Raw genomic sequence first — 27,516 nt, forward strand, 5'->3', positions numbered from 1 at the left:
AAATCAAACATCTGCAATTGTTGTGTTTCTCTATCATTTTTTTTTGTAGTTGTACCATGACCTCCCTGCTCCTTTATTCTGTGCTCCAATTAATTAAGGCAAGTATCCCACATTCTTCACTGCCTTAGGAACCTGCTGTCTCCTTCAGAACTTGTGATCCAAGATGCCTCTTCTACAATGTTCTCTAGGTTTCTACTAGTCATTTGTGTGTGTGTGTGTGTCCTATTAGGTATCCCAATGTACATCACCCCATACTTATCAAGATTAAATTCCCTCACCCATTGCTCAGGCAGTTTTAGTAACTCATCCGAAGGATGTCTTTCTCACTAAACAAAAAGTAAAAGTCTCAGCATTAATTCATGTGGTGTACCAGAGGTAGCAGGTTTCCAATTACAAAAATGACCTCTGTTTCCCATTCTCTTAACAGTTTCAAATTCAACTTGGCCTTGATCCTCTGCAATATAAACCTTTGGGCCTATCTCTCAAGTGGAACTTGGACAAAAGCCTGAATGAAGTTCATGGAAATGACATCAACCCACTGCTCTCATAAAACATTCTGTTGCATATTTGAAAAATTCAATCAAGTTAGGATCTCCCCTATCAAACCATTCTAATTAACTTTGTTTAATCACCACCTTCCCAAGTGTACATTAATCATGTTCCTCAAATTTTCTATTACATTTTCCCTGCTATTTTCAATGTGTAATTACATGATTTATTCCTACTAGCCTTTTTTTTAATAAAAGTGCTGTGCATTTTGCTTCCAGAGTATAGGCATTTCACCTGTGGCCAGCAAAGATTTTTAAAAACTCTGTTAAGAGCCCCTGCAATCTCCTCTTATCTCCCATTGCAAAAGGAATTCTCATTAGGTCACATTTTAACAGGAATCTAGCGAGAATTTGTCCACTGACCCCCTTGAATTCTCCAATGTACGCTCTCTTTCTCCACTGTAAATGCAGCTGAAAGATATTAAGACTTTGCTTTGGGTCCTGTAGCTCAATGCAAGGATTGACTCATTCCAATTTTCTTAATATACCAGTTACAAGAAATTTGTTGTTTATCAAATAGCCACTGGCTTTTCTACTGGTTTTGGAGGTGGTGCACTGGAGGTTCACTTGGTTGATTCCAAGGATAAAGGGGTTAGCATAAGAGGAGAGATTGAGTCATCTGCAACTGCACTTGCTTGAATTTAGAAGAATGAGAGGGGATCTTATAGAAACATAAAATTATGAAAGACATAGATAACATAGAGGTTATTAATTAGAGGTAGATAATTTCTTTACATTGGTAAGGAAGACCAGAACTAAGGAATATAGCCCCAAGATTCAGGCGAATAGATTTATAGGAACTGTAGTGGCGCTATGGCGGCACTACAGCTCCCAGGAGGTATCAAACTGGCCGTGTGATGTCAGTGCATGTTGAGCATGGGATTCTGGCTTTTTAAAGGTTTGATTCACTCTAGAAATGCCTTGTGTGGTTATTTTGTCATGTCCGCTGAAATTCCAATGGCCTCAGAACTGTTTTTTTTTCCCAAAGAGTGGCGAATCTATTTCATGATAAGTTTGCATAGATTTTTTTACAAAATAAAGGAATTAAGGGACCTTGGGGAAAAGGCAGGAAGGTGGAGATGAGCCTATCATCAGATCAGCCATGATCACACTGAATGGTAGAGCAGGCTTGGTGGGCCAAATGACCTACTCCTGCTCCTATTTCTTATGTTCATATGACTAAACTCAACAAGTAGTCGTATTGGAGTCACCAGATCCTTTCACTTGCATTAAAACTCTGAATTTGGCGAGCCAAAAAAATGACAAGAAATTTGAGCCTTACCATCAGTGATAGTTGTAGAAAGAAGGAAACTACAATGGTTTGTCCAAGTTGCGAGAAATCCATCCAACCCAAGACATAATTCATTGAGGGATAAAGATAAGCTGGAGTTCAATATCTAGGATTGAGTGTAACTTCATATGACAGTGGGCGCAAACTTGTTTGGCCCGATGTGGTGTAGAGAAACTTCGTAGCATCTGAAGTATCCCAACTTTGAGGAAGCCTTGAAAATGACTTGAAAAGATCTAGAAAGCAGATTAATTGACACATGCAGTATTAATAGAACAAATCATTGTATCCTTTTTATAATTAAAAATGTTTGATGACAAAACACCTGCTCAGACTTACATGGACAACGAGGTAGTTGACAGGTTTATATCTGAGTGACATCATTCAAGTTATATTCAGAAAAGAAGAATTAAAAGAGAGAATGTTGGCAGAAATGCAGTTGGTGCTAGAAATCTGAAGTAAGACGTTAAATGCTATAAATACAGAGCTGGTCAAGGAACGTGTGAAGCGAGATACAGACTCAATGTTTGCTCACAGTTTTGGGTCCCTTATTTAAGAGAAAATATACTGGCCTTGGAGGCAATTACAGAAGAAATTCACTGCGCTAGCCTCTGGGGTATGTAAGGTAAAAACATCATGAGTTGGGACCGGAGAAGGAGTCACCCAGTACTAAGGAGTAACAGAATGCAGATGTGACCTTGTCCACTCAAGATAAGCTTTGCACTAACAAGAATGATGTGCAGCATACTAACAGAGAAGGGTAGCAACAGTTTATTCATTGGACAATGTCATGGTATGATAATTTACTAAGTACGTATCCTGAGGTATAAAAAAAACACCACTTGCTGATAACGGCAGAATGCACCTTCTCCAACTAACACTGTTAGTTGCAAGTGTTACAATCCGGTAATAAAGAACAAAGAACCTTGATTTCGACTCAGTCTGGTGTCTGACTCACTCATTCATGAACAAAGCAGACCTAACAGGTAAGAGTATTGTTCTACAATGAATGACTAAAACTATTAGACAGCATCCTGTGGAGTTCAGAAAACGAAGGGTTGATGTTATTGAAACAGGGAAGAAGATCCTTAGGGTTATGTTAGCATAAGATCCCGAAGGAGAGGAAATCCAATGAAGGAGATGGGTAGGATGATGAAACCAAGATACAAGGTCTAGGTCAAGTGAATACTTCAAGCTAACTAATTAAAAAGGGAAATGAAGAGGAATATAATACTGGTAATGAGAGAATATGCTAAACAGTCCCAATATCTTCTATTACCATGTAATAACCAGATAGTAAGAGAATATGGGGTTATGAGGAGATGGAACGAGTTAGGAACAAAGAAAACATAATGTCCTTTGAGGTGTCAGTAAGAAGAGAAAACTCAATGAAGAGTTGGTGCTTGCAATAGAAGAAATGTTTTATGCTTGAATGAGATCATCTTTTATTCCACATGCTATAATGAGTAATAAGAGGGTATTTGTCTCAGCGACAGACCCCAAACAGTACCTTTCTATTATTTTTCTATCAAGTGGATCACCTTATTTCACCAACCCCCCCCCTGCATTATATCCCATCTGCAATGTCTTTAACCATTTACCTGGCCTCTTTCTATCCCCATGAAGTGCCTTGGCATCCTCCTCATTGTCTGCACTGTTCTCCTACTTTGTGTCATATTACATTTGACACCTTCACTCAAATCATTGATATAGAGTAAACAGCTCTGGAATCAATAGTGACCCTTGTGATACCTTGTTGATCACAGGCTCACCCTCTGAAAATGACCCATTTATTCCTACTAATGACAAGTGTCAAAGGCTCCAAGGGCCAAATAGTTTATTTCTATGTTGTAAGGAAATGTACATAGATTCTAGCATTTTCTATATTATTCTTTGGCTTGGCTTCATGGACGAAGATTTATGGAGGGGTAAATGTCCACGTCAGCTGCAGGCTTGTTTGTGGCTGACAAGTCCGATGCGGGACAGGCAGACACGGTTGCAGCGGTTGCAAGGGAAAATTGGTGGGTTGCGGTTGGGTGTTGGGTTTTTCCTCCTTTGTCTTTTGTCAGTGAGGTGGGCTCTGCGGTCTTCTTCAAAGGAGGTTGCTGCCCGCCGAACCGTGAGGCGCCAAGATGCACGGTTTGAGGCGAGATCAGGCCACTGGCGGTGGTCAATGGGGCAGGCACCAAGAGATTTCTTTAGGCAGTCCTTGTACCTCTTCTTTGGTGCACCTCTGACATGATGGCCAGTGGAGAGCTCGCCATATAGCACGATCTTGGGAAGGCGATGGTCCTCCATTCTGGAGACGTGACCTACCCAGCGCAGTTGGATCTTCAACAGCGTGAATTCGATGCTGTCGGCCTCTGCCATCTCGAGTACTTCAATGTTAGGGATGAAGTCGCTCCAATGAATGTTGAGGATGGAGCGGAGACAACGCTGGTGGAAGTGTTCTAGGAGCCGTAGGTGATGCCGGTAGAGGACTCATGATTCGGATCCAAACAGGAGTGTGGGTATGACAATGGCTCTGTGTACGCTTATCTTTGTGAGGTTTTTCAGTTGGTTGTTTTTCCAGACTCTTTTGTGTAGTTTTCCAAAGGCGCTATTTGCCTTGGCGAGTCTGTTGTCTATCTCGTTGTCGATCCTTGCATCCGATGAAATGGTGTAGCCGAGATAGGTAAACTGGTTGACCGTTTTGAGTTTTGTGTGCCCGATGGAGATGTGGGGGGGGGGTGCTGGTAGTCATGGTGGGGAGCTGGCTGATGGAGGACCTCAGTTTTCTTCAGGCTGACTTCCAGGCCAAACATTTTGGCAGTTTCCGCAAAACAGGACGTCAAGCGCTGAAGAGCTGGCTCTGAACGGGCAGCTATATTATTAATGTCTGGGTAAATGGTTCAGAAGTCCCCATTTTCGTTGTCCTACTTTTGTTAAATAACAGAATTACGTTTGCCAGCATGTGATCTGTGAGAACTGTTCTCAGAACAATGGAAACTTTGAAAGCATGAGTATCTTAAGAGCAACCCCTTTCAGACCCTTGAGATACAGATCAAAAAATCTTGGGAGTTTATGGGCTTTTGCTGAAACTCATGTCTCCTATATTCCTTTTCAACCAGTATTAATCTAGCAGCTTTTCATCCACTGTAGATCTGACGTTCTCCACTCTTCCCAGGAGATTTTACAGGTATCCAAACTGCCAATGTGGCAAGACAGCAGATAAATCACTGGAAGACTGCACCACTGATCCAGAGATGTGAGTTTAAATGCCATCAAGGAAATGTGGTATTCAAATGCAAGGAATTAAATAAAGCTGAAATTTAAAAATAGAAGCTGACAATGGAAACAAGTCAGAGCTAACTTGTGGCAAGGGCCCTGGTTAAGTCAAACCTGCCATGTTATATTTTCTGCTATTCTCCAACAAGTTCAATTGTAAAGTTTTTTTTTATATAATTTCGACTTAGAGCACGGTAACAGGTCCTTTTGGCCCACAAACCTGTGCTACGCAATTACACCCAATTGACCTATAACCCTCGGTATGCCTTGAACGGTGGGAGGAAACCAGAACAACCAAAGGAAACCCACGGGTAGAACATACAATCTCCTTACAGATAGCGTGGGATTTCGAACCTTGGTCCCGATCACTGGCGCTGTAACCGCTACGCCAACTATGTTGCCTTTAAATGTGCCTAAACTGATTACTGAGAGGGGATAACAAGTGTCCAGATTTTTATCCAAACGTGCAGTGGTTGGAGTAAATTGTCTGATTTTTCATAATTTTGAAGAATTTAAGGGTCTCCTTTGCAATGCCAGCATACATTTGCTCCTGCTTTTTTCAAAATCTTACCATGAATACAGTCCATCTGAATTTGTATCTCTTTGCTTGTCATTCTAGCTTGGCCAAGGCAAAGCTCAATGATTTGAGGCATGTTGAGCTATTAACAGTTTTCTTCTATACTTTAAATTGCTACCTGCACTTATGTCAGGGCGGCTGCCTTTCTGTTTCATGATGAACTATCTCAAATTCATTGGCTCTGCCTTCTCTTTTGTGACCGCTTGACACAAAGTGATTTTTGTCCACAAGTGCTCCTGTGCCCCTTTAAATTTTCAGTTCTATTAGGAACTTGTGCAGATCTATTCAGTTTGAAAGGATGATGATTAATAGTTGAGCCATTAAAGGGTTTGTATGGATGTCACAAACTGACTTTAGGTTAATAGCTAACTGAATCACTCATCACTTCAACAAAGAAAACAAATAATATCTTTGAAGGGAAAAAGGCATATAATTTATCAGTTCTTTTATATTGTAATATTCTGCTCAGGCAATTACTGAATAAAATGACATGATGAAAGTAGCATCGTTTCATTTTTTCTTCTATAGTTCCTCATTGGAGAGTAAGAAGAAAACACAACTTTTCCTCTCAAGCCTCTCGGTGGCTGATTTGTGACCTAACTCCTATTTATTTCCTTTTTTTTCCTGTGCTGCCTGTAAAGGGTTTCTACGTTCTCCCCGCGTCTGTGGGGGTTTCTTCCAGGTGTTCCAATTTCCTCCCATCGTACCAGGGGTTGAGGGTCAATTGGCCATAATTGGGTGGGATAGGCTCATGGGTCGAAAGGGCTAAATGTCCTAAGAACATATTCTTTAGTACCTTTGCTTATCTCTCTCGATTCAATGGCAATTTTTAATTCCAGAAGGGTGTTTCAAATTCTACCATCTTTTGCGAGTATACATAATTTCCCAACTTTATTCCTGCAGCTGTGTTTAGTCTATGTATTCTCATTCAGCCAGATGCAAAAAACTTACCTTTATTTGCCCTAACAGCTTCCTTAAAAACTGCAAAAAAATGTATATTTATCTTCATAAATTATTGGGAATGCAGGTTTTTTAGTGTTTCCCTGTAATTAATCATTGTGCTTCCAGATAGTTTCTTGGTAAACCCTATACTTCCTCCAGACCCAACGTTCTTTCCGTGATGTGATGCTCCAAATTGTTCAGTTTCCTGGCTGTATCTAAAGATAGCATTGTATGATGAAGCACAACTTCTCAGCCCCCTATAGGCCAGACCTTGTGACATGAGGACCAATGTTGCATTTTGATTCCCTCTGAACCCATCCAAAGCATTTTGCTAACATGAATACTTGGGCCCCCAAATGACCTCCAGTGCTTCTAGATTTTTACCATTTAGACAGTGCTAAAGAATAACAATAGAACAATTTTTATTCTTGAGTCTCGATGGAAGGATTAGGCCCAATATGTCGACCATGGTATTTCTTCCACAGCTGCTACTCGACCCACTGAGTCCATTCAGTAGATTGTTTAGACCAAGTCACCCTTTGAAGGTTTTCTTAGTAAAACAGACTCTGAGCAAAATGACATAGTCCTTTACAGGGCTGGGGCTTCAGATAAGAAATCCATCACCTTGTCTGGACCTGAGTGCCCCTGACCACAGAAAAAGCATTTGACATCTAAAACATCCAGACCCTCAAGGTGAACTGATCATCAGAGCTTGCTTGTCATATTCCCGAATGACTCCAAATTCAATGCAATTAAAGTTCTATTTAAAAAATAATCATTTCATTGATTACAACTTTAAGATGATTAACATAAAATAAACAAACTTTAAAAAGCTCAATTACTTATAGTGCTTTATACCACTTTATACCATTCATTGAAATTAATGGTGTCCAGCATTAGAGCAGTCCGAATAATGGCAAGGATCAACCATGCTGAAATGAGGGTGCTTCCAGGACTATACACATTCACACAAGAGTCCAGAACCTCCTTACAGTTGTGAAGGTGAAATTAGAACCAGGGAACATTACTGCACAGAAAATAAGTCCTTCAGCCGCAGTATTATTCTGCCTAGTTCCACTGACCTGCACCCAGTTCAGAGCCATCCAAACCCCTCCCATTTATGTACCGGTCCAAATTCTTCTTCAACGTTAAAATTGAGCCTGCATTCACCACATCTGATGTGTTCTTTGTTGTTCTTACATGGGAGATTGGTGTTTAAACTCTTTGTAATGGAAAATTATGGTGCTTCAGTCCAGAAATGATATTGGATTTTGTAAATATTTTTGGAACTTGACATGTCAAGGCTAGTGCAGAATAGTCCATCATGACAGGTGGATGATCAAAAGAGCTTTAGGATATCACTCACTACTGAATTTCAATCCTCTCTGGCCTTGGTATTCAAAAGGGTAATGTAGTTAAGTTTCTGGTCAGTGGTAAGCCCCAGGGTGTTGATGATAATGCATTGAATACCAGCTCATGAGTAAATATTATCTTGGCCCTGTTACTTGTAAGCATGACCTATTTAATTTGCTGAGGAGCTGCTTAGAGAATCAAACATCATTAATGTAGCAACTGAAGACCATTGGACCCAGGCACAATCATGACATTGTGAGACTTGACTGACTTTACTGAATGTTTTCATGGTTATCTTCAACATCTTACTCTGTCAGGGCATTGTACCCACCTCAAACAAGCCTCAATTGCCCAAGAAGTGTGTGCCTAATTATTGCTGATCAGTGGTAGTGACATCCACAGTGATTAAATGTTTTAAATCTGTTGAAACATATCAGCTCCTGTCTGAGCAGGTACATGGGTCCATTCCAATTCGTCTACCTCAGCAACAGGTCTACGGTAGATACCATCTCACTGGTTCTGCACAAAGCCCTGGAAAACTAGACAGTAAAGATGTATACATCAGGATGTTCTTTATCTGCAGTTTGGCATCCAACACTACTTTCCCCTCAAAAATGATCAGCAAACTCTAAGACCTGGAGCTAAGATCCTGGATTTCCTCACCTCCAGACCACAATCAGTGACGAATGGTAAGAATATTGTACTGACAATAACTACACCAGCAGTGCGAGTATAAGACAGCTTTAATAAACTAATATGTACACTAAGAGGTCTTGTCTCTCCGCAAGACAAACCTGGAAGGCTGGACTGTAGCTCTGGACTGCTTTATATACAAGGTCATTGGGATGACCCTTGGTGACTTAGTGGTGTAATTACATATCACCACTAACATCTCCTCCTCCACAATCTCCAGAGCACCACAGGACTACTTACTTAACCCCCTCCTCTACTCGCTTTATACCTACAGCTGTGTGGTTCAATACAACAACAACATAATTTACAAATTAACTGACGATACCACAGTAGTGGGCTGAATAAAAAGGGGCGATGTGTCAACAATACTGGAGGGAGATTGAAAACTTGCTGAATGGTGCACCCACAACAATTTCCCACTTAACGTCTCCAAAACCAAGGAACTGAATGTAGACCTTTGGAAGGGAAAACCAGAGATCATTGGGAGTTCAGAGGTGGAGAACATGAGCAAACTTAAATTGTTGGGAGTCACTATCTTGGAGGACGTTTCCTGAACCCAACATATAATTGTCATTGTAAAGAAAGCACGTCAGTGCCTCGACTTCAGGAGTTTGCAGAGGTACAGTATGGCATAAGAAACCTTTGGAAACATTTACCAATGTGTTAAGTGTGTTGATTGACTCTCTCACAGCCTGGTATGGGGCACCAATGCCTCTGAGTGGAAAGCCCTGTAAAAGGTAGTGGACACATTGCAGAACCTCGCAGCCAAAACTCTCCCCACTATCAAGAAAATCTATATGCAACGCTGTCACCAGAGAGCAACAGCAATCATCGAGGATTTACACCACCCAGGACATTTTCTGTTCTTGCTACTGCCATCAGGAAAGAGGTATAGGTTCCACAAGAATCCTACCACCGGCTTCAGGAACAGTTGCTAACCGCTCCACCATTGGACTCCTAAAGTACAGACTCAATCAGGGACTCATTTAAGGTCTCTTACTTTGCACGTTATTTAATTCTGTATATTTATTTGCTTTTCTGTCTTTGTTTACACGCTCCTATTTTGGATACATATCTTTTTCTTGAGTACAGTTTATACTACCAATCAGTAGAAATGGTGCTGGCCCACAGGAAAAAGAATCTCAGGGTTCTATGTGATGTCATGTGTGTTCTCTGAAAATAAATATGAACTTGATTTAAATCTAATAGCTGTGCATTAGGTCACAATATTTTAGGAATGCATTCACTGACCTCAGTCCCTTTGAACAAGCAGGATTAACATAGCGAGATGTGTGATAGAACCGGAGGCTTCGTTGCGATTTTTACAGGATCTTATTATTTCATTATTATTTCTAGAAAGCCTTTTGAGTCTCAGTGTTTATTTAATTATTAATGAGAACAGTAGCTTGACGTCAGCTCCAGTATTATCAGGATGGATGTGTGTGTGTTGAATAACTCTCCTTAGGAAAAAAGAGGTTTTGAAAGACATTGAAGTTGAATGTGTATATTTTGATACCTGAATGATAAAATGGCAGCAGTTTATTTACGTCTAAACAATTTCAGACTGAACATCTGTGCGACTGTTACACTGTTGGGAACCAGGCATAATATATGATTCTCTTGTTCAAACAAATTACAATAAGTATATGTACATAGATACACAGAGAAAGGGATGTGTCAATTTGGAAATGATATAAGAAATGCTGCTTTTCACAAATTCAAGACATTCCCAATGTGCTTTACTATTGTGAAAGATCTTTCTTTGGAGGGGTCATTACTATAATATAGGAAATAGAAGAATTAATTTAAACACAGAAAGCATTCATAAATATAAATTGACATCTATGTACTGATGCTGATCTAAAATAAATGCTTAAATTGATTTTATTCCACACAAATACCCTGTACGTCAAAATCATCAAGGATCCACACCACCTGACACACGCTCTGGTCTTACTGCTACTATAAGGAAAGAGGTGTAGGGGCCACAAGACTCACACCATCAGGTTCAGGAACAGCTGCTACCCCTCCACCATCAAACTCCTCGACAACAAACTCAATCAGGGACTCATTTAAGGACTCTTACTTTTGCACATTATTGATTTGTTTTCTTTGTATTGCTCAGTTTCTTTACATTTCTTTATTTGTTCACGTGTGTGCGTTGCGTCTGTTTTTTTTTTGCTCTGAGGGAATAAGTTCCTCTTAATGTTCCCCTTTAACATTTCACCCTTAACCCATGCTCTGTAGTTCTTGTTTCACCTCAGTGGAAAATATCTGCTTGCATTTTCACTATCTATTGCCTGGAGCATGAGGAGAGATTTGACAGAGGGAGACAAAATTTTGATGGGTATAAAATCCTAACTGATTTAACTTTTCCCTTGTAAGGTAAAACATCATGAGATGGGAATGTGTAAGGAGTTACCCTGTACAGGGCTGTAACAAGATGTGAATGCATCCTTGTACTTACAAGATAAGAGAGACATTGATGGATTGAGAGGCAGGAAGCTAGCAGGGAAAGGATAGCAACAGTTTTAGTCATTGGACAAGTAAAGATATGATGATGTTCTAAGCATGTATCCAAGGGTATAAAAAATCACCATTTTGCTGATAACGGCAGAATGCATTCTCCGACTAACATTGTTAGTCGCAAGTGTTACAATCCGGTAATAAAGAACAAAGAACCCTGATTTCGACTCAGTCTGGTGTTTGTCTCACTCATTCATGAACAAAGCAGACCTAACACCCTATAACTCATCTCTTCAAGTCCTATCGTCCATGTAACATTTCTCTGCACTCTTTTAATCTTATTGATATCTCTCCTGGAGGTCGGTGTGCAAAACTGCACACGATACTCCACATTTGGAGCTCACCGATGTCTTATTGATCAACTGGGATCTTTTCTTTGGCTTGGCTTCGCGGACGAAGATTTATGGAGGGGTAATGTCCACGTCAGCTGCAGGCTTGTTTGTGACTGACAAGTCCAATGCGGGACAGGCAGACACGGTTGCAGCGGTTGCAAGGGAAAATTGGTTGGTTGGGGTTGGGTGTTGGGTTTTTTCTCCTTTGTCTTTTGTCAGTGAGGTGGGCTCTGCGGTCTTCTTCAAAGGAGGTTGCTTCCTGCCGAACTGTGCCAAGATGCACGGTTTGAGGCGATATCAGCCCACTGGCGGTGGTCAATGTGGCAGGCACCAAGAGATTTCTTTAGGCAGTCCTTGTACCTCTTCTTTGGTGTACCTCTGTCACGGTGGCCAGTGGAGAGCTCGCCATAGAACACGATCTTGGGAAAGCGATGGTCCTCCATTCTGGAGACGTGTCCTTCAGCAGCGTGGATTCGATGCTGTCGGCCTCTGCCATCTCGAGTACTTCGATGTTAGGGATAAAGTTGCTCCAATGGATGTTGAGGATGGAGCGGAGACAACGCTGATGGAAGCGTTCTAAGAGCTGTAGTTGATGCCGGTAGAGGACCCATGATTCGGAGCCGAACAGGAGTGTGAGTATGACAACGGCTCTGTATACGCTAATCTTTGTGAGGTTTTTCAGTTGATTGTTTTCCATACCCTTCCAAAGGCGCTATTTGCCTTGGCGAGTCTGTTGTCTATCTCGTTGTCGATCCTTGCATCCGATGAAATGGTGCAGCTGAGATAGGTAAACTGGTTGACCGTTTTGAGTTTTGTGTGCCCGATGGAGATGTGGGGGGGCTGGTAGTCATGGTGGGGAGCTGGCTGATGGAGGACCTCAGTTTTCTTCAGGCTGACTTCCAGGCCAAACATTTTGGCAGTTTCTGCAAAACAGGATGTCAAGCGCTGAAGAGCTGGCTCTGAATGGGCAACTAAAGCGGCATCATCTGCAAAGAGTAGTTCACGGACAAGTTGCTCTGGTGTCTTGGTGTGAGCTTACAGGCGCCTGCAATCTCAACTGGGATAATAGACAAAGAAATGACAGATGGGCATTAATATTGATAAATGTGAAATTGAAGCATTTTAGAGTGTTAAACCAGAGCAGAACATGCAATTATTCTTGAAAGTGACAACAGAGGTTGACAGAGTGGCAGAGAAAGTGCATGACATGCTTGTCTTCACAGACAAAGCCATTGGGACAATATATTTCAGTGGAATAAAGTGTTGGTTAGGCCGCATTGAGATTGTATGTGTTCTAGTCACACTCTAGAGGAAAAGGATGATTAAGATGGAGAGGATGCACAGAAGATTCACAGTGATTATGTCTGCATTGGAGAGCTTGAGTTAGAAGGCAAGATTGGATCAGCTGGTGGTCTGTTTCCCAAGAAGCAAAGGAGGCTGAAAGATGACATGATAGAAGTACATAAAGTTTGAGAGGCATAGATAGGGAAGACACCATGCTTGGTGGTCTCCAAACCTGAAGGTCCATGGGTTCAAGATGAAAGGGAGAAGGCTTACAGAGATTTGATGGGTACATTTTTCACACAAAAAGTAACTGAAATGACCTGCCTGAGGAGGTCATGGTGGAAGGAGCAGTAACACTATTGAAGGGGCATCTGATATGTACTCCATTCTGGAGACGTGACCTTCAGCAGCGTGGATTCGATGCTGTCGGCCTGTGCCATCTCGATTAAAATTGGACACACTGTTACAAGAGGGGTGTTAAGGGCTGGTAAATTGTAAATTGATAAGTATTGTACTCTCCCCATCTGTACTTGAAACTTAGAACCCACAAGCTTCATTAATTGCATGTTTAATCTGTTTTTCCACCTTCCATCTTCTTTATTCTAGCCTCCATTTTAATAATTGTACAATGAAGATATTCTCCCCATTTGTTGAATGTCTGAATCAAAACTCATGTTCCAACCAATTAAAAACTGAAATGCTGAAGATTAACCTGATAACACTCTGTGTTTTCTTTATGTAAAATCAAATTTGATGTCAAATAATCAGGTTCCGCACCCCGCCCATTGTCTGGCTACTCAACCTTCCAGTTCACAGTATTCAAGATGAGCTTTCCAGGGTCTGATTCGTGTAACATATGATCATATTTCCAGTGGTAGTGAAATTAAATCCTAATCAGACATCCTCTTTTTTTTCAGAATATTAAATGTGTTGGGTAATGGTCTTAACTCCAGTTTGATATTGAGCACTTATTCATTGGTTTCATTTCTTTACAGAACTATCAAGGTAGAGGTGTATGACTGGGACAGGGATGGCAGGTAAGGTTTGAATTAATGCATATTTATAATAAGCAAAATTGGGAATCTCATCCACCAGAACACTATTATTTTTCTCGCTGATCAACTATTCTGCCAAAAGGCCAAAATCTGTTGTATTCTGCATCCTAATTGACATCCGGTGAGCTCTTGATTCATGCAGTAAGATACCATCTGGCATGTAACAGCTTTTGTGTCAACCATCAATGTAATTACCAGGAATTCTGCTGTGTGTATCCTTTAAATGCATGTTTGCAGGTGAACTCTTTCACAGTTCATTGTGACCCAAAATAACACAGTATGCATGACTGTTGGTGCTGTCTACTTCTGGTGAAGGAGTAGCAGTAAAATGTTCAAGCCAAAAATCTAGCTTTCACATCGATCATTGAAATCGCTTTTCTCTTATTATTACTGACAAAAGACAAAGGAGGAAAAACCCAACACCCAACCCCAACCAACAAATTTTCCCCTGCAACCGCATCGGACTTGTCAGCCACAAACGAGCCTGCAGCTGACGTGGACATTTACCCCTCCATAAATCTTCGTCCGCGAAGCCAAGCCAAAGAAAGAAAGAAACATGACCTTTAAAAAGTGACAGGATCACAAAGAATATTTTTTATGCTATGTTGTGTTGCTTTTTTAAATCGGATATGGAATTAAAAGTTTATGGTAGCATTCTGTGGTAGTCAAATATATTGCAGAGCAAAGTACCGGATATGCCACATATAAGACAATCCTCTGAACTTCCACCTAAAAAATAGGTTTTGAGCTAAACTCATTATGTAAGACAAACCCAAGTCTGAAACTTACCGCTGACCAGTGGAGTGATGCTGCTAGGGAGTATTTAATATACTAATTCACAAGATTTTAAAAGCAAATTACCCAGTAAACATTAAAATTTTATTAGCATTTTTTAAAATAAACCACCATCGGCTCCTTTAACAGGCCGCTTAAAGCCTGTATAGAGCTGATGGCAGTTGAACTGGGTGGATGGACCCCGCTGAGACTTGCTGTTAAGATTTGGATTTTAGACTTGGTGTGGGGGAGCACTAAACCTTCACTGTTAAGGTTCAGATTTTATACTTGGTGCAGCGGAGCACTGAGATTTCCTGTTAAGGTTCGTATTTTAAACTTGGCGTGGGGGAGTGCTGAGACATCGCTGTTAAGGTTTGGATTTTATACTTGGTGTGGGAGAGCACTGAGACTTCACTGTTAAGGTTCAGATGTTATACTTGCCGCTGAGATTTGCTGTTAAGGTTTATATTTTAAACTTGGTGCGGGGGAGTGCTGAGACGTCACTTTTTTTAAGATTACCCGTGGTTTTGAGGTGACACTTTTAACATTCAAGACCCCCTTATGCTTCAGCATAATGTGATAGTTCTGGTACTGTCTGAACCAAGGAGCTGTTATCTCTAGGAAAGAACCCTGCCACTCTCCCTTTATCCTATCTGCAAATTTACCGATGATACCATGGTCATCAGCAGAAAGAACCACAGGGGGTAATGAGGGAGTGTACAGAAATCAAATAGATCTACTAGTTGAGTGGTGTCACAGCAATAACCTTGCATTCATCGTTAAAACTAAAAAAAATGCGGACATCAGAAGGGGAAAACCAGGAGAACACAAACCAGTCCTCATCGAGGCGTCAAAAGTGGAAAGGGTAGAGAACTCCAAATTCCAGGATGTCACCATATCTGAAGATTTTTCCTGGGGCCTTCCTGTCGATAAAATCGTGAAGATGGCTATACTTTGTGAGAAGTTTGTGCAGATTTGGTACGTCACCAAAGACTCTTGAAAATTTCTACAGGTGCACTGTGGAGGGCCTTCTGACTGGTTGTATCACCGTCTGCAATGGGGATGCCAATGCACAGGACAGGAAGAGGCTGCAGAGAGTGGTGAATTTGTCCAGTGCCATCATGAGTATTTGTCTTCACTTCTTTAAGGACATCCACAAGAGGCAGTGTCTCAAAAAAGCAGCCTCTTTCGTCAAGGCCCTCTTCACACTGCTACTATCAGGAAGGAAGTCAGGAAGCCTGAAGATAAGCACCCAAATATACAAAAGCAGCTTCTTCCCCTCCGCCATCAGATTTCTTAATGGATAATGAATCACAGAGACTTGCTTCACTTTTGCACTAATTTATTCATTTTAAAGAATATAAGTTTTTGCACCTGTAATGCTACTGCAAAACAAATTTTGTGATGAATGTTCATGACTATACTGACTCCAATTATTCACCCCATGATTATTGAACTTGCCCTTGGCAAGAAACGTTTTACGATGTTGAAATATCATGTATGCTTCAGGAGTTTTTTCCCCCCGTAGTTGTACTTTCACTTTCCTGCAGATGCTTCCAAATATTCTTCTTCATTAACTGTCCAGAATTCACCTTTAAATTTGAGCCTTTAGCCATGACTTTTTTTGCATGGGTAACATGAAAGCCAAAAAAAAAAATCTGTTCCCTTCCCTACCAAATCACTGGATGTTTTACTAACTGTCCGCAGAAATTGTCTTACATACAAATGATGAAGTTTAAATCTCCAAATGACAGCCAAATTTAATGTAACGCTTCTTATTTTGAATTGAATTAAACTGTCATCATCTTTTCAATCATTAAATAGCTAAGGTCATTTATAAACCTCATTATATCTCCACTATCCCACAGAAAACCATTACTCCATTGGCCAGGAAATTAAGGTGGCACATTTTGCAGTGTTTGCAGTCCACTTATTTGCTTCCACAACTGATATCACTCATTAAAAGAAAATAGACCAACAGCTCTTTTAAAATGATTGGTGCTGTTTCAGAAACAGTGGGAAAAAATGGTAATGATCACATTATTAGACTGGTTTGACAATTTTCCTTCAATCTATTTGTGATTGATTGAGGTATGTCACCACACATCTGGTGGCATTGTTCCCAGGTTGAGGTAAATCACCATGTTTCACTTCAGCGAAGAATGCTGTTTCAATTTTCTTGACAAAAACAGTAATTTTCTTCAACATTTTGACAAGCAATGACAGACTTGGCTTTGCAGAGGAATTGAGGGCAAACTGGTCAAGCGAATGATTCAGCTCGCGATTTTACTGATCTGTCTGTATTTAACTGTTCTATCATGTTGATCATTGCTCGAGTTCCGAGCATGTCCCAGAGCATTAGCAGTTAAACAATTGTTATCACATTTATTATGTATTTAGGTTGATTTGTTGCTCTCCTGTTGGGGTTGGGACTTCTGTTTAAGTCTGACTTGGGTCTTATCTTTTACACAATGAGCTTGGCAATGCAGTGCTGCAAGAACATAGAAGGGAAGAATGATTCTTCCAGAGGTTATAAAACAGAATGTGGGGGAGGGGGGGTAGGGGGAATAGTGACGAGGGGGAAAAGGTGTTGTTACATAAAGTAAGGCCGTTCATTCAAGCATTGGCTCTTTATTTTGTACTACAACATATTGTTTGAACTTATGGATTTTTTTTGGGTCACTTATTCTCAAGTAACAGCATTACTATTGCAACATATACCATGGTGGGTGATTAGACCAACAGAGGCTCAGATTTCTTTCACACAGATGACAGAGGTTGGGGATTATGTGACATCAGTACTTCTAAATTGGAGGCATCAGACATCATTGCTAAGAACGTCATGTGAAAAGGTATGGGGGCAAGCACATATCGTTGTTTCACACCACTGGGTGTGCAGACTTTCCTCATCCATTAGTCTGCCATGGAATCATTGGACCAAAGTGATAGACTTCAAAAAACATAGCTTCCTCTCTACTACAATCAACTCAGTCCTCAAGCGCATAACTTCCTTTACCCACACATCTGCTCTTCAAGTGAAGTTGAAGTAAAATTCACCCCATTTGGTATTGACTGAGCCTGTCTTGAGAAAGGTTGAAGGAGTAAAGTTAAATATTTGGTCCATATTGCAAAGGACTGTTGTTAGTCTCCAGATTATGCTATTAGATATGATGACTACAATAAAATTAAAACATGTGGAGGTCATGCCTCTAAACCAGTGAAGATGTATGTGCAAGGCCTGAATTTGTGATAAGATTCATCTGAGAAGAACATCATCAGCCTTTTGCAATTAACAGTCAGATTGATTGAACAGAACACCCCAACTTGAATAAAGCAATGTCTTCAAAGCAAAGCTATGTTTGCCTGAAAAGTCGATTACATTTTGGTCTTCCTCATTCATGCAATTGAAAATTAATTTTTCCAGATGATCATCTTGCATCACCTGAAAAACGTGACTAGATTTTTTTGCGATATAAGTCACGCTTGTGACCTTGACATGATTGCCACCACAGGGATGCATGGTTAAGGATTTCCCCACCTTCCCACCATTGTGCTATCTTTGGAGTATTACTGGGAACTTGGACTGCATTGTCCAGGGTACCTATTGCTGTGCACAGTCATATCAAGATGGTATTACTGGTACGTGGCCAAATTGAGAAGCTGGTCAAACACTTCTATATCCTTGCTTTTTTGATATGATTATAATATGTGCTTAGAGTATTAAAACATACCTGGAAACACTTGGAACTTCAAACAACAGCTGTGGAAAGAGAAACAGAGTCAACATTTCCTGTAAGGATTCTATTCTTTTCACTCAGTTCCTCCATCTCTATTGTACCTGCTCCCAAGATGAGTTCTTCCAGTCCAGATCATCAGAGATATCCTTCTTCAAAAAAAAATGTGGCTTCCCCTCCCACCATCAACTCAGCCCTTAACCGTATCTCTTCCATTTCCCGCACATCTGCCCCTAGATGAAACAAAAACAGTGTTCCCCTTGTCCTCACCTACCACCCCACCAGACTCCGCATTCAACATATTACTTTCCACAATTTCAGTCACATACAACATGATCCCACCACCAGACACATATTCCCCTCTCTGCCTTCTAGAGGGACCGCTCCCTCCGTGACTCCCTCATCCATTTTTCCCTTCCCACTAATTGCTCCCTTGGCACCTTTCCCTGTGACTGCAAGAAGTACCGTACTCTTCCATCATCACCATTCGGGGACTTAAGCAGTCCTTCCAAGTGAAACAATATTTCACGTGAATCTGCAGGAGTCATATTCTGCCTCTAGTGCTCCCATTGTGCCCTTCTCTAGATCGGAGAGACTGGACGCAGACTGGGAGCTCGCTTTACTGAGCACCTTCACTCTGCCTGCATCAACAACAGGGATCTCCCAGTGGCCAACCATTTCAATTCTACACTCCACCCAAACACCAACATGTCTGTCCACAGCCTCATGTATTGCCAAACCAAGGCCACCCGTAAATTGGAAGAGAAAAACCTAATATTCTATCTGGCCGTTCTCCAACTGGATTGGCATTAACATTGACTTCTCCAGTTTCTCCCTCTCTTCCCTATTCCTCTGTCTCCTTTTCTGCACCTCTCCATCCTCTTCCCTCCTCCTGTTTGGTTCTGTGTCTGCCCTCTCTCGCTCATCCACCAATTACTTCTTTCATGTGAACCTGTGTTCCTCACCCTGCCCCTGCCCTCCACCATTTTATTCAGCTGTCTGCCTTTATTTTACTCATACCTTGCCGAATAGCTTTGATTATGCAGCTTTATCATTGCTAAATAAAGTACCCTGTTTGACCTGTTGAGTTTCTCCAGAACTTTTGTGTATTACATTATTACTGTCAGGCCAAAGGAGAGAAGTCTCAGTTAATTCTGTCTTTACCCCAATTTTTAAAATATTTAATATTTACCAAACCTATCAAAACTCTCATCATGGTTGAAATAATCTGTCCCAGGCACTATTCGGTTGAATATCTGGATATTTGTGTAACTGTCTCTCGATTTTCAAGCATTATTTTTGTGATTGTGTAATGAACTGGGATTCACAAGAAGTGTCTTGTACTGACGACTGGCCCCGCCTCACGGCTCTTCCCCCAGGAGCCTGTCTATAACCCTGGTTTCTCGCCTAAACCATGAACCCTCTGATGCCTGTTCATGGACCCTACCGGTGTTGTAAGCTAATAAAAACGTTAGCTCTCCCTCCAGTCAAGTGTGAGCTTTTACTTACGCTACAGATTGCAAGTACATTCACACTTTGATATTGAACTAAATTCTTTGTTGTTTCGATCAAGTTATAGCTCTACAGCAGACTTCAAGGTAATGCTGGATGTGTGCCAAGAATTCTGGTTCAGATTGGTGGGGGGGCTGGATGTTGTATGTTGCTATTGTGTGGTGGCGGGAGGATGGGTTTTGACCAGTTGTCTGGTCAGCATAATAATCATCTAATTAAAAAATTTACAAACTATATCTCAACCATGACTAGAGGGTATCTTTTTTATTAAAACCTTGCTTTTGTCTAATTGTAAGAAAAACTCATTATTAAACATTATTAAACTTAGCTTCCAAATAATAAGTCTTGCTGAACACAATTAGCCAGGTCTTACACTGGTATCTCATTGGCAGAGATGTTGCCGCGATAAGTCGCGGCAACTCGAGCAACCAAAAGATGGCTTGCGCTCTCACCAAGGTGACACCAGGGCGAAGTCCGAGATGTCTCTGCGACGTCTCCAGACAAGGTGACAACCAATTCGCCCGGAAGTTGCGGGGACATCTCCGGCAGTCGCGGTGACGTCGCGGAGTCTAATTTTGTCCGTGACCGGGCAGACATGTCCACAATGTTGCCGCGACATCACTGCAACTTCTCCTCAGTCTCCTTGGTCTCCAGCAGCACTCGGAGACGTCGCGGACAAAATTCGTCTCCGTGACGTCACCGCAACTGATGGAGATGTCTCCGAGACCTGGTGGAGACTGGAAAAAGTCTCCAAAAAAATCGAACGTTTGAATTTCCCGCGACTCACCGAACACCCAGCTAGTCTCCAGGCGACGACGCGGAGACTCGAGTTGCCACCAGGTCGCCACCTAGTCTTCAGGCCAATGAGATAGGCCCTTTAGTGCTGTGTTAAAATGGGCTGTTTGCCAACCATGCTAATGTCAACATCTCTGCACGAAACCACACTACCCTCTCTAATTTAAAATGGTCATGGACTTCAGTGTATTCAAGTAGCACCCAAAACACTTTTTGTTCATTGCCTCAGGGATACCTCTGCACTCTTAAGGCACTAAGAGCAATGAAACATGAATTTCCTTTCATAAATTCTTGTCGGTTCTGCTGAGTTCCGGTTTTGTTTTCAAAGTGCTCCATTGTTAGAATTTTCATTAGATATTCTGGCACTGATGTTATGCTATTAAATCTTGTTCTTTATTTTCTACTTCCATCCTTTCTAAAATAGGGTACCTGTCTCCTGACATTTATGTCACTGATGAAAAGGCCTCCTTCATGAAATCTAGGTCACCTTCTTTGTCTGCAGCTTCTTTCTCCAAGATTTCATATGGGTAGCATTCATGTTCATGTTCATTAATTGTTGAAAGCTGCATTTAGTAGGCCTTGCCTTCTCTAGAAATGCAAGGGCCCCACATTAGAGTGTAATTTTGGGAGGTAAAGTCTCAGAGTACTGTTTCTAATCTTATCTTTGCACGTGTTCAAGTGGTTTCCAATTGGGAGTTAATGATCAGATTAAAACACAACAGTCTGCAGACACTGTGATTGAAGTAAAAACACAAGGCTGGAGAAACTCTGCAGGTCAAACAGTGTAAAGATAAAGATACCGTAGAGTGCGTCGAAAGAATCAAAGGCTTGTTGATCCAAACCAAGGCTTTTATTAACTAGAAGACTGGAGCGTATCACATGTAGGTCGACCAGTCCAGAATGACCTGGTCTGGCTAGGAGCATGGGAGTTCCCACAACAGACATTCTCAACACCAATCTTGGGCATCCAGTTGGCTGCCTTAGTTTTTCTAGATCATTTTGTGAAAAGCTCATCAAACTATCAACAGGGAAGTAGGAGCAACTTCCATTGATATTTGGCCTCTCATGTTTCCAAAATGTTCGCAAGTGCCCCGTGGACAATTGCATCTTTTCTGAGGCTTTCTTGTGAAAACTCACATTGTCGTACACCTTTACACTGATGAGGCCAATGCAAAGTCTATGAGATGGCCGCTGCAAAACATTCATTTTCTTGGATAATGCGTATGCAGGGCATATCCTCTCGGGGGGCCGGTAATGGATTTTATTTAAGATTACTTTAAAAACCTACTTATATCAAGAAACCAGAAAGGGGCTTGCAGTAAATGAAATAAAACACCAGGAGACTCATTTTTGCTTAAAATGTTAATTTGGTGAAATTGGAAAACTATCCTTAAGCATTTTCATTAAGCAGACAGAAGGCAGTACCGTATTTAATTAATGCATCTGAAATTAGCTGCAGATTTTTCTATGCAGGAAACTATATCATAATGTCTTTTCTTTGGCTTGGCTTCGCGGATGAAGATTAAATGGAGGGGTAATGTCCACGTCAGCTGCAGGCTTGTTTGTGGCTGACAAGTCCGATGCGGGACAGGCAGACACGGTAGCAGTGGTTGCAGGGGAAAATTGGTTGGTTGGGGTTGGGTGTTGGGTTTTTCCTCCTTTGTCTTTTGTCAGTGAGGTGGGCTCTGCGGTCTTCTTCAAAGGAGGTAGCAATCACAATGTAAATATGTAATAAATGCCAGTACTAGAATACTTTTTATATGCGGATTGCTTTGTTGAGCATTGCTAAGTGTAAATTCCTTGACACACTCCATCATCCATTTTGGTAGCTGCAATTCCTTCTGAACAGTTATAAAACTGCTTACTTTGGATTTTAAGGGAACTTTAAATGCAGTTCTGTGTCGCTCCTTTGCTCTAGCAGTCAGCAAAAATATAAATTAAGCTGTTTCTGATTTCTATTCATGGCAAATTTCCTTTAAAGTTAATATCACAAACTATATCCTTTGTGTTTGTGCATTCAGAGATTTTGACTTCTTGGTGTTTTGATTTGATGCCAGGCACACAACAACTTTATCATTTTTATGTGTCCACATGCAATAAATAGTCTCTGTGTTGAACTAAATTTAAAAATGCTGATTTTCAATTTAGAATTGACTGGGGACCAATAACTAATGTCTAATTTTCTTAGCTCCAATATTACATTGGAATGGGAGATGAAGCAAGTTGATCTATTTTAATTTGAAATTTAAATGATCTATTGTGTAACAGCTTGCGTTCTAGCCTAGTTATCTTAGCAGCAAGAAAACATATCACTATGTGAACCATTTAACAGTAAACAGAACTGATCTTTAAAAGTAAAGAACGTGGGCTAATGGGGCTGAATATGTCCTGAAAACCAGAGAGAGAACATTGAGTGGGAAGGTGAAAACACATTAGAAAACAAGCTAAAAATACAGTTGCACAATCTCACAAGAATTTGAAAATTGACTTCATTTCAAGTGAAATGTAGTGATGACCATTTCTGGAGTGTAGGAGGCTGAGGTGGGGTGACTTTAAAATTACGAGCAGTCTTTTTTCCCGAACGCTTTATAAAGGTCCTGAGTGGTCACCTCGTCAAAGTTTCAAATGCAGAGTTAAGGTCAGTGTACATACATACATCCCTGAGATTCTTTTCTCTATGGGGCAGGCAGAATTTTTCTTTATTGGTAGTGCTAAAAGGTGTTCTCAGGAATATATTTGTAGACAAAAGAGGGAAATATAAACAAAGAAAAAAATGTAAATAAAGAAAGAAATGCAAACAAACTGCAAAATATTATGAAAAAAGGAAGAGTCCTCATTGAGTTTGTTGTTGAGGAGTCTGATGGTAGAGGGGTAGCAACTGTTCCTGAACCTGGTGTTATGAATCTTTTGGCATCTGTAGGTTAGCACAGAGGCCGTATGGAATGAAATGTCAGCAGAGCTGAGTACAATTGTAACATTGCTAAGAAATTTGGATAGGTCCTTCAATAGGAAAGGTTTGAAGGGATATGGGCCAAATGTAGGCAAAGAAGACAAGCCTCAAATCACAACCTGATTGGAATGGATGAGTTGGACCAAACAAACCTGTTTTTTCTTGTGCTGTATACCTCCACAGCTCACTTCTAGGAATTCAGGCTGGAACTTTCCGGAATGATTTACCCTTGCGGACTTGAAGTAGTTTCCCTGTTGGTAATGGATGGCACGAGATAAACAAGGAAAGCTGCAGATGCTGGGGTCTACTGCAATTCACAAAAGTGCTGGAGAAACTCAGCAGGTCACACAGCATCTGCAAAACGTAAAAGTTAGTTGGCTGTTTGGAACTGAGTGGTCAGGTCTTCAGGAGTGGGTCAGGCCTGAGAAGTCGACTGCCTTTCATTTTATATGGATGCACATGATCTGCTGAGTCCAAAACATTTGTGTAATCCATGTATGACATCCTTTGCTGTGCAATGCCCTGTTTGTAGTGTGACAGTGTATATAGATATGTTTTTGTAAAATAAATTGGGTAAAGTTTGTTAAATAGGTCACATGCAAACACTTTAAAACAGATCTTATTTAAAATACTGGAGCTCTGCCCCATGCTAGACATATCAGGGCTTCACAGCTTTTGCAAGAGCTTTGAAGCATGCTCAAGAGACTTCACTAATGGATTGTTGTTTACAAAAGGCAACAAATGAAAGATCTTGTCAGAGCTGCAGATTTTCTGGAAGAGAACTAGTTCTTCTAAGGGGCTCATGTGGTTTTGCAAGCAGAGAGAGTCAAACAGTTTTTTTCTCTGTGAGAGAGAGAGAGAGAGAGAGACAAAGATCATTCCACAGTGTTACAGCCAGCAGAAGCAGCTGGGACTGGAACAGGACAAGCTGGAAAAGTTATGGAGAGCCATTGGAAGATGGCCTGGTCAAAGCCCTTGTGGTTCAAGCAAGAGGGGAGGACTGGTTGTCTAATATTTCACTTGGAATAAGAGAAGCAAAAAGGCACCCTGTGGTGACCTGAAAGAAGGAGGTTATCACCTGGAGAACCCTGAAGGGGCAAGTTTCATCAGCATGACACTGAGGTGGCTGGGTATCCATCGTACAACAAATCTCTCTCTGAAAACTGACAAGAACCTTCCTGAGCAGTAACCATTTACCTTTCAAGCACCAAAGCCTGGTGAACTGTATAAATGTTAAATTCTGTGCACAGTATAAGAATTACCTGCAACCAGTGAACTTGGAGGAATGAGAAGTGAGATTGGACTTTGAAATCAAATAACTTTTCTGAACTTACACACACATTACATACATGTGCACTTAGAATTAGAAGGGGATTAAGTTAGGTTAGTTAAGTTATAGTGTGATTCTGTTTTCATGTTTCAAGATAATTAAAAGCAACTTTTGTTCAAGTAACCATTTGTCTTGGTGAATATCTATTACTGCTGGGTTTTGGGGTCCTCTGGGCTCATCAGAGGAGTAATGATCTATCTTGAGATAACTTAGGCTGAATTACTCTACATTCCTCTAAGCCTCACACAGGGGAATTAGAGTTAAAGGTGGACTAATTTACTTCCAGAGTGTTCCTTGTTGGGCCATCCTGAGAATGTAATTCTTTGGATTTTGAAGCAGGAAAATTACTCATGGCCTTTCTGAGATGATTGAGATTCAATAGGTGTTGAAAAGATGTGGCATTGAGAATCTTGTTAAATATCGAGAGGTTTTTGTGAATGAATGCTAGCGACTGGGATGAGCTGATCTGTAGGGTGTGCCACTAATTAAGTGAAGAAGGGTTGGTGAGAGGATGGGAATGGTAAACACAGTGAGATCCAGGGTATTGTGATGGGTTGAAGGGAGTATATTGCTGAGAAAACTGCAGTAAGGCAAAGTAATGTCATGGCAACATTTATGCTCAAGGATTAGTCTTTCACTTACACAAGCTGCATCAATTACAAGAGGCTTCTCTTGCTCGCATTGATCACAGGTCATTCGTTGGGAAATATACCTTGCTCTGGATCAATGTGGAACATTTTAGGAGGGGTGCAATTAATGAATTGATGATGGTTATAGGCCTGATGTTTCACTCTCAAATTATAATTTTGGAGACATTAAAATTAATTCTTTGAAAAAGCCAAAAGTATTTGTACAGGAGACTTAAATTAGAGTCCACTGTCACACCAGTGAAGACTCTTTTATATATCTTAATATATAACCTTAATAGGATTTGCAAATAGTAACACGGTTTTCCGAAGAAGGACAATAATAATTAATTTGTGAGTTACAAATCGTTCTTACAATAGTCAAATGTACAGTAAAAGAAACTATTTACTGTCTAGTGTTTGCCAACTAGTTGGTTGATAATTTATGCAAAAATGTATTATTAAAAAGCTACGCAAAGCACATTTTTCTTGTCCATTAACCACTTGCAAGAGTTATTTATTTTGACCATTGTTTGATGTCAATGTTTATCATCATAAGTTGTGAGGTCAACATTTTTGAGAAAATTTTATTTTGTGAAATATCACAGTGTTAAGTATAAGTGCTAATCAGCCCTGAAGAATAGAAGTATTTCTCTCAAACCTGCCCTTCCTTTAACATAAAAAAAAAATGGATTTCATCAACTTTCAGCAAAATCACATGCAGTTTTACCAGGATCTAAATAATACATTATTTTCCATCGACTTTCAAAATCATGAACAGTCTGTCTGTTGTCACCACCTGTCAAATACATTTTTCATACATTTTTCATCACTGGTTAAGAGTGAGTTTTTTTTTACTCTCTAAATGTTTGCTTCCTATTAAATCATACACGTGCACATTGACTTTATTAAAAAGCAGCCGGCAGACTCAAGAAAACGATTCTCAATCTGTTTTGTTTCCATTTTATTTGCAGCAGGGTCGAAGCAGATTCCGTCCATTTACACCCAAATTAACCTACAACCCCATGTGCTTCTTTTTAGTTTCAAATCCTAAACTCATTTTGAAGTTTCACTTCAGTGGCTTTGAATCTCAGTACATATTTCACTACCCACCCTCTCTATGATCCTTCAGCCTGTCTCTCAATTCTGCATTGATCCAAGTCTTAGAACCTCATTTGCTTGCTCGATCCCTCCAAATGGAGTAGGCATTTTTCTGACTCCCCCAACCCCTCCCATTGATTTGGCTGTCCCAACTCTGCTCTCCATAACCATCCTAGCGCACCCACACAGTTCTCTTGTCCCAACCAACTTCCTGGCATCATGATGAACCCAGAGTTAAACATGCTGGGGTTGAGTCTAAAGTACACAAATATGCTGGAGAAACTCAGCGGGTCGCGTTGCATCCATAGAAAGTAAAGGGGCAACCATCATTTTGGGCCCACTACATCTTCAGAGGCTTGGGAAAGCAGTGAAAATAATAAAGAACTCATGCCCCTCCTGCCACATGATCTTTTTCCTTCTCCTGTAACGAAAAAGATTTAAGTGTGTGTGATAGTACAGATCTATCACCAATGTACATAGTGTATATAGTTACTGTATCTAGACTGTGCTTACAGCGATTGGCTGAGAGCTAAGCCACGCCTATTGTCTGGGCCTTAAAGGGTTGTGTCCCTAGCCAGGTCGGATCATTCCGGACTGGTCGGCCACCTGTGAAGAGCTCCTGTCTTTTGCTAATAAAAGCCTTGGTTTTGATCAACAAGTCTTTGATTCTTTTGAAAGGGATGGAGCGTTTAACTCAGCCAGAAAAATTTGATATCGACCCACAGTCAGCTACAACCTTCAAAGCCTTTAACTTCTGGCTGCTGAACTTTGAAAACTTCCTGAGATTCATTGAGGTGGAGGAGGATAACCAGCGTCTAACAGCATTGCT

The 27,516-nt window shown here is 40.8% G+C and overlaps 1 protein-coding gene across 5 annotated transcripts in view; it reads left to right on the forward strand.

Annotated features, from left to right (window-relative positions):
* Nucleotides 1-27,516, forward strand: part of LOC138765084 (copine-8-like) — a 437,705-nt gene that overhangs the window by 270,619 nt on the left and 139,570 nt on the right. For all 5 annotated transcript variants that reach the window (XM_069941777.1, XM_069941779.1, XM_069941780.1 and 2 more), the window contains one exon: nt 13,806-13,847. In XM_069941777.1, the coding sequence (XP_069797878.1) occupies nt 13,806-13,847 (42 nt within the window). The remainder of the gene's footprint in view (nt 1-13,805; nt 13,848-27,516) is intronic.

This window comes from Narcine bancroftii, chromosome 5 (genome assembly GCF_036971445.1).
Source record: "Narcine bancroftii isolate sNarBan1 chromosome 5, sNarBan1.hap1, whole genome shotgun sequence".
NCBI classification, from domain to species: Eukaryota; Metazoa; Chordata; class Chondrichthyes; order Torpediniformes; family Narcinidae; genus Narcine; species Narcine bancroftii.